Consider the following 12,293-nt stretch of genomic DNA (forward strand, 5'->3'; position numbering starts at 1 on the left):
ATTATGCATTGAGGTTGTAGGTGTAATGAAATCCACCAAATGTGCTTAAGAAAAATTGGTTTTAATGAGCTTTGGTCTTCTAAATAATCAAGGGAACATCAGGGAAACTTGTTTTCTCCAGATTCTTGAACAAAATCCTGTTTTAAAAAGGCTTGTCTGTTCATTGAAACACTGTTTGAGATTTGGCTGAAGGATCTTGGAGGCCTCATGAACAAAGAGAAAAGGAACCTATAAAACTATTTTTCTGAGCAGGAGCCTCCTGAGCAGATTCTGAAGATATCTGTTACTGCCAAATTCAGATGAATTTTAAGCAGATTATTGTCTGCTGAGATTGAATATTTGCTGGGGTCAATTTTTATCTCAGACAGTTTTAATTAAAGTATATTGAGTTTCTCAGGAGGCTAATTCCTTTCTTTATTTCCTCTTTAGTGTACTGTGGAGAGAACTTCTATTTCTTATTTTGGCCTAGAATTTATGTGGCTCTGTGGGACTCTTGAAAAGGCTATTCAGAATTAGAAACATTAGGATTAGTGCAAGTAGGAAGTTACTAAAATTACAACTACCAAAAATTCTAAGTCTATGTATTTAGGTATTCACAAAAGAATAAGATGTTCTCAATTAATAACAATTAAAGAACATGTGATGTTCAGATTCAGTGACAGTAAGAACCAAGCCAATAAGCAGAAGTAGTAGACAGCAAATTTCATGATTCAACATTTTCATTTCTATGAAATGGAGAAACTAAGGATGGCAGCAGATAACATGAGGTGCCAAAGCTATGCAGCACATCAGTGATGAAGCTGGGAATAGATTCCAGATACCCACCCACCCAACAACAATGCTGCTTCTGTCTGCAGCCTCTGCAGAGCTTCCTAGGTTGCATGCCCCTAAAACAGCACCAGGCCTCTGTCCCATGGCTGAGATCAGTTCAGAACTGCACCAGGTCACCAGATGGCTTCTTCTGGGAGCTCACTGCTCTTTGCTCCAAGCTTAAGTGCCACAGCTCATGAGGTTTATGTTAGCTATTCAAAAAAGGCTGGTACCTTCAAGGTGACACCTGTCCTCTGCTGGAATACAGCATCCTCTGCCTCACTTCTGAGTGACACCCAAGGCAGTGAACAAGGGAAACTGCAGTACTTTGTAGCAAATACAGAAAACACAGGCACAGCCGTGGAGAATACATCACATCCACTGCCTCAAAATTGCCATTTTGCATTTTTACCTTAACTTTTTAAATAGCTGGAGAAGAAGACCTCATCATGCCTTGTGAAGTTCAGCACTTGGTCAGACACATAGGGACAGCTTGGAGGAATAAGTGAATATACTATGAAGCTCAGTACAGATATTGTTAAGTCATAAAGTTCAACAGACCACAAGAGATACGAGATATCCATGAAAGGATCAGGAGCCCAGCATCCCTGAAGACCCAGTTATCAAACAAGATGTATGACTAGTCTGACAGCATTTTTAAACGGGCTGGAACACCACAGCAGCCTACTGTGGCAGAGGGTAACACCTCCATCCACTTAGTGCCAAGCAGCATTCACCCTGCTTCCAACCTATTTATTCTATATTCTGCATGCAAAAAAACAGCCCGTGGGAGACACTGCTCTGCCATCTAACCGTGCCGTGTTTGCTCCTGCAGGTGAGCGGCCTTTTGAATGCAACTGGCAGGGCTGTAACAAGAAGTTCGCTCGCTCGGATGAGCTGGCCCGGCACTACCGCACTCACACCGGAGAGAAGAAGTTCAGCTGCCCGCTGTGTGAGAAACGCTTCATGCGCAGCGACCACCTGACCAAGCACGCCCGGCGCCACGCCAACTTCCATCCCAGCATGCTGAAGAGGCGGAGCGGCAGCGGCTCCAGGACAGGCTCTGTCAGTGACTACAGCCGCTCGGACGCCTCCAGCCCCACGATCAGCCCCGCCAGCTCCCCATAGACTACCTGCACTGGATGTCAGCACTTTGCCTCTAATGCCTAACATGGAGTTTTGTTTGTGTTGCACACATTTAAAAAACTCTGTTGCTTCCCCGCCTTCAGTTCCCACCCTCTCTTTTTTTAAAAATCAGTAAATAGCTGCCTCCCACTGCAATTTTTAGTCAGATTTTCTTTACCCAACCACACAAGTGGCTATTCTAACCTCATGGACAGACAAACTTACATGTTACACTTAGTGACTCCTGCTGTCTCAATATTTCATATATTTTGCAACCATGTATGGATCCTCTTCATTATTCTTTATAAGAAAATGAAAAAATCTAAAAAAAGGAAAAAAATCTGCTTAATTCACCTCAGGTGTCGAAGTAGTTTGTAAAACCGGATTGCACAATATAAGCATACATACACTTAAAAATCAACTGTGTTGGATTTGTGTCCCCCTTCTCCTTTCTCAGGGATGGATATTTATGTTACACAATAATTACAATGAAGACACACCCTAACCACGGCCTTACTCTGTAAATATAATTGCACTCAGAAGCTTTTTGTTAGGTTCTTTCACACACTGGGGAAAAAATAAAAAACAAGCAAACAATACAGAAACCAGCCCAATACTGGAATGTAGTACTGGACTCTTCCATTGCTCATTTTCCTGATTATACACCTGTGTTGGGGAGTCTCCAAACAGGAATCTTGTCTTTCTTCAAGCTGCCCTCTGCCTATGGTAGCAAGCTGTCTTCTCACTTCATGCTGAGGATGCTCCAAAACCAACTTCCAATTGCAAAAATCTCTGTGAGGTTGATAAACTTGTTTGTTGGTTTGTTTCATGCTAGATAAAATTCTGAGAAAAATTTTTCAACAAGATGCCTTAAGTGAGTAACCTAAATCACAAAGAAACAAATTTACACTGGGTAACGTTTTATGGCAAGGTGGCCTGGAATCTCGGAGGCATTCTGTTGTCAACTCTCTACAAGCTGTTAAGCTGTCTGCACTGCCTGTTCAATATGGGACCAACAGAATATTCAAATCAAACCACACTGACTTGAACAATTTCCTTTATTTCTTCTTCCTTTGTTTTGTTTTGTTTTTTAATTAACTACAGAAATAGCATTACTGAACCAATGCCCACCAAAACTGTTATCAAGGTACTTACTTACTGTACAGCTATATCTTAGAGAGAAGAATTGGCCAAGACATAGTTTCTGTATGGTTGTTGAAAGAAGGAAGTGAAAATCATAAGGTATCTTCTGACTGGAATAATAAAATATGCATTAAGTTTAATATAAAATGACATTATAGCTCAGCACTACTTCAAGTTTCTCAAAAATACACATACCAGCATAAAGCAAGGTGCTTTTATTTCTGAATAACTGCTTAATAACAGAAAGGGAATATTGGCTAGTTTTCAATAACTTTCAAATATTTAACACTAGATAGAGCACAAGGGTTTTTATGTTTTATATGGTAGAAAATACAGTAACAGACCAGAAACATAGTGATGTACAGAAAACCTCACTGGCAGCAAATACACATTCCTTGGTTTGTCTGGGTCTGATGGTGCATATTATCAATTCAGGTCCTTTTGATTCTGGAATTTTGGGATGTTTGCTGTTTTTTTCTGTAGGGTATAAATGCAGTTAAGTGTAGCATGGTGGAAAGAAACTCTCTATGCCAAACCTGTCATTTGATATTAAGTGAATGCCTCCAGATTCCCAATGAACCTGTATTTTACTTGCTGCTTTGCATTGATCCAGTTTTGCAAGGTTTTATTGTACTGTATGTTAACTGTGAGAAGCTAATATAGATGTCCAAGTAGTTTCATAGGTACTTCCATAATACACATTATTCCTAATACTACACCTTCTATTATTTGTACAGATAAATACTCTAAGTATTTTTCAGTACAAATACAACTATAAATCTAAACAAATGCAGATCTTTCCGTATCTTTTTCATGTTAATTTGCTTCAGATTTCACCTCTGTTAATTTCCCCCTTCGAATTGGAAGTTGTGAGAGGTACAATTCCACTGTTTCATTTCACAGAAAATGAAAGAACATAGTAAGGGTTTTTTGCAAGATGACAAAGAGAATTAATGTGATGAGTTGCCCAAGCTCTGGAGCTGGGGGAAAACCAGATCTGTTGGCCTCGTCAGATTTCCTGTTTTCTTTTTTTTTTTTTAATCTCATGTGCTGAGATGCACAATTTTAACGACTTGATAGAATTCAGGTAACAGGAATTCACATTCCAATAATTTCTGTCACTCCTAGAAGTGCTCTTGTGCTGTAGTTAGTAGAGAGGCATTTCACATATCTAGCTCAAGGAATTCTACAGGTCAGCTCTGTCTTGTGTACATACTTCAAAACAAGTCAAACACATTTCTCATTATCATTGTATCTTAAGAGAGGTACATGGAGGAGAGGGGGAACAAGAAAATCAAAAGGAGCACTAAGTATTGGCAAACATTACAGGCTTCATGTTCCAAATTCATTTTGCTGTAAAATCACCTGTTCCAACAAGACCATCATTTAATCTTCAGGAAAGGAGGAACCACTCAATTTCATTGATTTAGGACTTAATAATTCAGCATGAATCCGTTTATACATTACAAACAAGTTGTTTTACTAGCCTGGAGAAGGAATGTTTGCACCAGGTTTTATCAGTACTGAAATTATAAGATATAAAGGTTTTGGGTCAACCTATTCTGAGGGACACAGAACTGTGTAATCTTTAACTCAAACAGTTAGGTAATATTTTACTCATATTCTTCATAGATTTTACTATTAATTTTTCAAGTTTAAGCAGGAGAAAATAAATTGGTTCAAAGTAAAATTTTCAGTTAAGTCAGTTCATTTAATGAGAACACCATGGGGCTGTACATAGCCAACATAACAACACTTTCAGAAAATACTCTCAAATTGGTCATTAAAACTTTTTTGTTTTTACATCTCAGCTGTAAATACCTCAGGATGTATTAGGCTGAGAGTCAAGTTACTGTGTTTTAAAATCCCGGATAGAGTTTCAAATATTTCCATTAAAGGTTTAATACTTTATAGTTTTAGGATAAAATGATAAATTCCAAACCACTTGTATTTTCCAAAATTGAATGTAAACAAAAACTTATCTTAATATTTTCATATGAGAAAAGGGTGGGGTTTTCTAGCATCTGCTAGAAATGTCTGATGATCAGCAAGGTCATTAGACTCCATTCTCATGATGGTTCCTCCTGAGTTTTGCAGACATGAGAAGTCAGAACAGCTCAAATTATGTTTTGAAATCTGTTTGCTGATCCAAACTAACCTCAGATTCTTACTTTCTGTTGTTTCACCCAGCAGTGAATCTAAATCAGTCTTCTGGCACAGCAACAAACATGTCACACTCAGGAAATACTGCTCTGGCAAGGTGCAGGTTTCTCCATCTGGAGGAGTGTGCATCTCTCCTGCCTCCTCCTTTCCCCATGCAATCTGTTGAGGTGTTCTCACAAAATACAACATTACTGTGATTTTTTTTTCATTTCAGATTATAGCAACAGCTTTATTATTATTTAAAAAAGCCTTGGAAAGTTTGTTTTTCTCCAGCCATGATTCTAACTTCTCTAAATGTTGAGCTGAACTGCCTTTCTACAGGAGATAGGTGCAAGTGAAAATATTCACCTTGCTACCAGGTGAAACTGAAGATGCTCTTAGAAACTCGTTTACCCCTTCCATTAACCTCTCCCTGTGCAAAGGCCTAATGGCAACATGAATCCAGTTTTCATCCTGCTTCTTAGAAAGCAGTCCTGGTAAATTCCTGGCAGCTAGATTTTGTAAGAATTTTTTGTATCTGCAAATTAATTGTTCCTTGCTTCTACAATACATGCCTAGTATCTATTTACATAACTGCAAAGGTATATATTTATGACAAGTCATCAGAAGCCTCTGTTTGATGGTAACACCTATTCCTGTCTAAATCCCACCCTCTTTTCTGCATTAACCCTTGCAAGAAGTTGTAGCTATGTGAGCCTCTGCACACCTTTAAACCTCATTACCCTCTACCCAGCTGTTCAGCACTCTCCTTGTCTCACACAGCCAGGCAGTAAAGGCTGTGTGAAGACCATACTTGTGTCACAACTGCTCGTCTCCAGTGTTTTGTCATGAGTTACAGGATTTGTACTTTGTGAAGTGCAGTGTTGTTTTTGCCTTTTCATTGCCATTAGATTTACTAATTTCATCAGGTCATGCCTACAAACTAACTTTCAGGTGCTCTTTTACTCCATCACACCATCTGTTTGTGCATTAGGTGCTAACATCTAGTCTATGTCAGTGAATGGTATGATGAACATCTGTATTTGTAACTCTCGGGGATAAGAGCTATAGCCTTAGGCAGAAGAAAATACCCAAATTATTCTTGTTTATCCCATAAGTCAGAATATAGAATGCAAAAGCCCATCCACTGGTATAGGTTTTTATAAATATATATATTTATATATATGGATTTATATAAGCATATGCACATATATATAAAAATATATATATATATGTGTATATTGTATAGTGTATGTGTGTATACATAAGTACACAGCAGTGTGTCTGTACTACACACTGACTAATGAAGGGATGTCTACAGAGCAAAAATAGGTATCCATTTCATTATAACTGGTGATGGGCCTGAACCAAATTCCTAGATCCACATGCCATTGCATTTGGACTTTTTGAACCTGTTGGAGATTTGTGGTCGAGTTTCATCTCTGGTTACAGGTGCATTTACTTGCGTACACTGTGCATGTGGGGACGTGTGTGTTTGTGTGCACATGTGCTTTTCCAGCAGCACATGCCCGAGTGGGGGACAGAGGACACGTGTGCTGGGGAGTGTGCACATATTCACAGCTAAACTTACAGCTGCAGTGAGCTGTGAAGCTGCAAGTGTCACCCTCACTTGTACAGGTTTGTCAGCAGCACATGAAAGCTTCTGTGGCTCACTTTTCAACTCTTTAAATCACTACATTGAAGTATTACAGTTGTACAGTTATATGTTCATCTATTCTTGCTCTGCTGTAACTTTTTATGTATTTTGTATTGCATAGATTATATATTGTGATAATGTCCTATGCAACTATAAAAGGAAAAAAATGAAAAAAGGAAGAAAATTAAGAACTGTAAGATATTGTCTTAACTTGTATGCATGGTTAGTGAGGTTTACATTTTCCAAAATAAAACTTATAACTATGAAATGTTGGTTTTCTCCTAATTTCCTTCTCTATCACCTAAAAAGCATCAATTGTTAATTTTTCTGCTGTTCATTGAGACTTGATATCTTTTTTGGTGTCTTTATTTAAATTTCACCTTTGCTATTGTTTAAAATGGGATTTCTTGTAACATTTGAGAGAAAGTTTTTGTGATGTTTGTTTTGTATTCTGTGCTTTAACTGGTATTTTGTATTTGCCTAGTGAAATTCCTTTCTCAAAGGTGGTATATATTGCAATTTTTACAAGATGGTTATGGGATTGATAGGTGTGACCTAAAGTTCAGAGAGTCAGCCATCCTTTCTTTGTAAGCTCTGATTTTTGCAAATTTCTGATATAATCTCTGCAAGGGGCAATACCATGTGAAAACAGTAGCTATGTAATCTCACAGCATCCTGAAATGTTCCCTCTTAATTTTAAAGATAAGAAAATTGATGCACAAATTTGAGCAACTTCCTCAAAAAACATAAGGCATTGGCAGATGTGAAGGAATGAATCTGAAGTTTTTAGAGAATAGAGGTTAGAGAAGAGAACAACACTTCTAGGCACTGTTTGTTACAACAGGCCCTAAACAGTGGCATTCCCAAAGTCTTCCTACAATGAAAGATCCACCTTGTGTTTGATAGCAGAACTGCAGTCAGAGATTGTTTCCTAAACTTACTAGAAGGAAGAAAAGGGAAACAATTCCCTCCAAAGGACGATGCCTGTACATAGTCTGGAGTTGCTGCCTTGACACTGTAATGTCATCTGCCTCCCTGCCCAGGCACCCTCGCTCTGAAATGTGCATCAACACATTCTGTCCTGCTTCTCCTCTCCGGGTTCCTAAATGCAAGGACTGTGCATCTCTCCCGCCTCCTTTTTCAGTCTTGCAAGGGTTTCTGTCTTGCCTGTGACTCAGCATTTGCCATGAAATGTTCACAGACTTGGCAGGAGTCCAGCATTTTAGAAGAGAAGCAAGAATAATGCTAGAATTAGGGTGGGATTTTCCCATTTCCATTTACCTGTGTATAATTTCTGGCTTCAAAGTAATCCACCTTAAGATTCACTGTGCTGGCTTTTCAAGGAACCACACCCATGGCATGCTTTGCTAGTTGACTGCAAGAGATTAAAGTGGCATAAATATAAATACACAGTTAATAGAAAGAGACAGGAAAGTGAGAGAAGATGAAGACTGAAATAAAAATGAGGTGAGGACAATGAGACAAGTGTTTGTAGCAGCTGACTTGAGAGGCTTGTATAGCACCAGAATACATGTGGGGCTTCCTACAGGATTTCAGAGCAAGCAAGCAAGGCAGCACCTTCAGAGATGGGCAGAAACTGCAGCATGATTTCCAAGAGCAGCAGAGAAGGGAGCTAAGCAAAAGCTGAAGCAGGCAAGCACATGTGTTTAGCCAACTACACTGCATTGCTGGCACTGCTAAGAGGATAAAGAGAAAGGGAGGAATTTTCTGAATAGGTTTCTCAATGCATGCAGCGGGAAAAGGATGGAGTCTGGATGTCCATATATATGTGAGCAGCAAGGGGGAAGAGAGAAGCATGACTGAACACAGGCTATGGGGCAGATCTGTGCTTTGGGCAACTCAGAGAACAAGATTATTTAAACAAGTCATCATCAAAAAAAAAAAAAAAAAGAGAGAAGAGACAGAAGAGAACCTGAGGCAGGTTATAGGCAAGAGCAGGCCCCAAAGTGTGCTACCAAAACCAAACCACTGAGCTTAGTAATAGCTCTACCTCACCAAGAGAAAAGAGCCTGAGAGTAAAATTACTACCTCATCATAATTGTAAATAAAGAATCAACCTGTCCCACCTGGCTGGCAGTGGCAGGAGTTAGATTTAATCTTTGGCTCCTGCTGGCTGAAACAAATATTCAGTCAAAAAGGAGGGGTTGGCACCAGGGGCTGGAGTAAGGGAGGCTCCAGGATGCTGTTGCTGCCAGGTTTCTGCTGAGCTGATGTTTCTTCTCTGCATCACTGGGTGATCGTGCCTGGCTGAGCACAGCACTGCAGGTCTGGGCCTGCAGCACTAGGACCTACAGGGAATACTCCAAAGGGTCCCAAAGGTTCATAGAGCCCAGGCTGGCTTGTTCAGAGCTAGCCCAAGTGTTCTCCCCAAGGCATACCAGGTGGGACTGGGACATATCCCAAAGGGAAGGTGTGGTACTGCCAAGTTGGTGGATATGAGGACACCATTGAGAAAAAAGGCCCAGCTGGACGACATGAGAGAAGGTGCTGGTGAGAGGCTTTCATGTGTATGGCAGCATGGAAAGAGTGATGAGATGAGCCAATGTGAAGAACAGATGAGAGCTGCAATAAATGGGGAAGGTAAGTTAAAGAGGAGGAAGATAAGTATAGAAAGATAAGGAAGGAGTAGAAGGTAGGGGAGTTTGATGTAATTTTCTAGAAACAAAAAGAAAGGCCTAAGGCACAATCCTGACAGGGTTCTAAAGAAAGGAGAAAGGTAGCTCATGTGGTGCAATTCCAGCAGTCAGAAGGTGAGGCATGTCAGTGTGTGATAAACAGGGCTGTGTGTCTTTAAGAGACTAATGTTTGTGTTTTCCCATGCTCTCCTATTGTGGAAATAACTTTCTGAGTCACTTCTCTGATCCTGGAGACAAACTGAACAGACACAAAACATAACAAAACACAATAGCAACGGGAAGAGAGAAATTCCTCCCTCCCCCTTCCACCACACACACATTTTATGTCCGTGATCTGAATGCACTCAAAGTCTCACAGTGGAAGAGAAGGAAGGCAGAGACTGACTGATAGTGTTTTTTGGTACACACTCTCTGATTCAAGTTCACCTTCTCCACCACTGCATAAACAGTTAAAACATTAAACCCGCACTTCCCCAGTCTGTTACTTTGAAACGTTATCCAGCCTCTTTGGTCAAAAGTCTTAGCTCCAGATTTTCCACAGACAGTGAACTGCAACAGGAATTTGCTAGCTTTTTTTTAACTTCAAAGTCTTGCACTTCAAAGGCCCTGCATTTTTTTTCTTAAGCCTCGTGCCCCACCCTTTGCAAAAAAGATGCCAGTTTGGGACTCTCGAAATGCCACACTTGGAAGCTCACATACGTTTAAGAATCAACATCACAGCTACCATCTGCCCAAAGGGGAGTAATGAGATGGGCACACCTTCAAGGGCTGGCCCCAAACCCAGGCTGCATCAAGACTTCCTACACCAAAACACAGAATCACCACTCCTCAGAGCCGAGTCTGAGAACCGACTCAAACCCTTTGAAATTATCCATGAAGTTGCAAGGCCTTGCAAGTTTGGTTTAACTTCCAGTCATTTTGTTGACTTTGGAAGTCTTGTAACAAATCCCAAGGTTTCCCTCTCTGGGGTTTCTGTACAAATGATGTTTGCAGCCTGCTGGGAGGAACAGGATGACTGGACAGAAGAAGAAAGAAGAAAGTTTTGTTCAGGAATGCTGTCCGTCTTCTGCTGCCAGCTCACAGGACCAGCCAGGGGAGACACCACAGCTCCCAGGCACAGCAGCTTGGCAGGTCCCCCAAAAGAAATTACCTACATGCACCTTCCTCCCTGCACAAGAGGAGCTGCTCTCAGGGGCATAAGGTTTGAAGGCAGCCACACTCCCCACCTTTGCAACCTCCCCAGAAGACTGGGTAGGGGATGGCTTCCCCTTCAGGTGTCCTCGCAGGCAGCTGTACTGATTAACCGGGTGAGCAAATAAGAGGCAAGCCTGGAAACAGGAACCTGGTGCGGGGTGGGTCTGCAAAAACAACAAGACTGGGTGAATAAATCAGGTCTGGCTGTTGGCTTCCCTGCAAGAAACCTTTCATTAAGGCTCCACTGGATATTTTTGGACCACACCTGTCTATTTTTAGGAGGGATAATTAACGCTGAAGGAAATAAGGAAAAAAGTCAAGTTTTAAGTCCAGCAACGGGGAATTTGTTATTCTCCACAAAATCACTGTGATTAAGGAGATCTAAAACGGAAGGGTTGTATTTCAGGAGTAAAAATATGCTGCAAGTCACTGTAAAAATTGCATGTTATGTGGTGTTTGCTAAGAGAGGGGAAGCTTTTCAAGGAGACAACACTTCACCACTTAACTACTATTAAATAGGAGTGAAGGCACAGCTGAATGGCCAGCCTTAAATCACAGCTGTGCTGTGGCTGTGTTTTTGGCTAGGTCTGTGTTGTGCTTAGGCTCCCTCTTCTCTGGGTGTTGTGATCTGGCTTTGGGATGGCCAGCTGGACCTGCGAACATGCCCAGGCCTGTACATAAAGTTACACAGTGAAAGAAAAATCACAGCTAAGCTATGCAGCACCCTCACCAGGTCCTTTAAATAATCTGCCTGAAGTACAGGGCAATTATAAGGCCAGAAAAGTAGCTTTCTGGACTGAGATAGGAGATTCTTGGGAAAAACATGGATGTTTTCCTCCACAGCTACATTCCGCTGCACAGAAAGGTTCTGGATGCTGAAGCAGAAACAGTGCTGTTAATAAGCACAGCCCTGCCTAAAAACCATCTTCCTTCTTGGATGTGTCCTGTTCTCTCAACCCCACAAAGTCTTTAGTTCTAATGGCAAATTTATGACACAATTGGTAATACAGTAGCCAGCCTTCTGGAATGTGTTTGTTACTGTATTCAAACCCAGCTAGCACACAGAAATTCTGGAAAATTATCAGAACAAGGTATGTGTCACCTTGGTTTTTTACCTTCTAATTAAAATGTAATAATAGCTGGATCCTTCTAGCTGCTGCCACTTGGATTCAGAGCACTTTGTGAGTTTTGATTAGCTGTTTAGTAATCCTGTAAACCATTATTATCAGGTGCCAGTGTAGCCCTCTAAGTCCTTGAAAAGGCCTTCATCATCCCTCCTCAGAGGCACATGGCTGGCACATGGCTGGCATGTCAACCACAGCTTCTACTTGCATTTCAGGATCCTTTTGGTGCTTTAAATTCTTCACTCAAGCTACCCTTGGTCTTTTCCCTTCAATTATTGCCCTCAAGGGGCAGCCCCTGCAATGCCCTCTTAATTTCCAGTGTGTCCCTGACCTGAGTAACTGTGACAGAGACATTTTTCAATGGTGCAATTCCATTGTCACCATTTCTGATCTACACTGAAATTAGATAAGAGAGAATCAGCCCCTACGACAGGCAAGAGA

The 12,293-nt window shown here is 40.8% G+C and overlaps 1 protein-coding gene across 1 annotated transcript in view; it reads left to right on the top strand.

The window, feature by feature from the left end:
* KLF13 (KLF transcription factor 13) overlaps positions 1-7,223 on the top strand; it is a 33,030-nt gene extending 25,807 nt beyond the window's left edge. Inside the window, exon 2 of the mRNA XM_009089859.4 lies at positions 1,646-7,223. Within this exon, the coding sequence (XP_009088107.1) occupies positions 1,646-1,938 (293 nt within the window). The 3' untranslated portion in view covers positions 1,939-7,223. The remainder of the gene's footprint in view (positions 1-1,645) is intronic.
* Positions 7,224-12,293: the final 5,070 nt, after the last annotated feature.

Source organism: Serinus canaria, chromosome 10 (genome assembly GCF_022539315.1).
Source record: "Serinus canaria isolate serCan28SL12 chromosome 10, serCan2020, whole genome shotgun sequence".
Lineage (NCBI taxonomy): Eukaryota > Metazoa > Chordata > Aves > Passeriformes > Fringillidae > Serinus > Serinus canaria.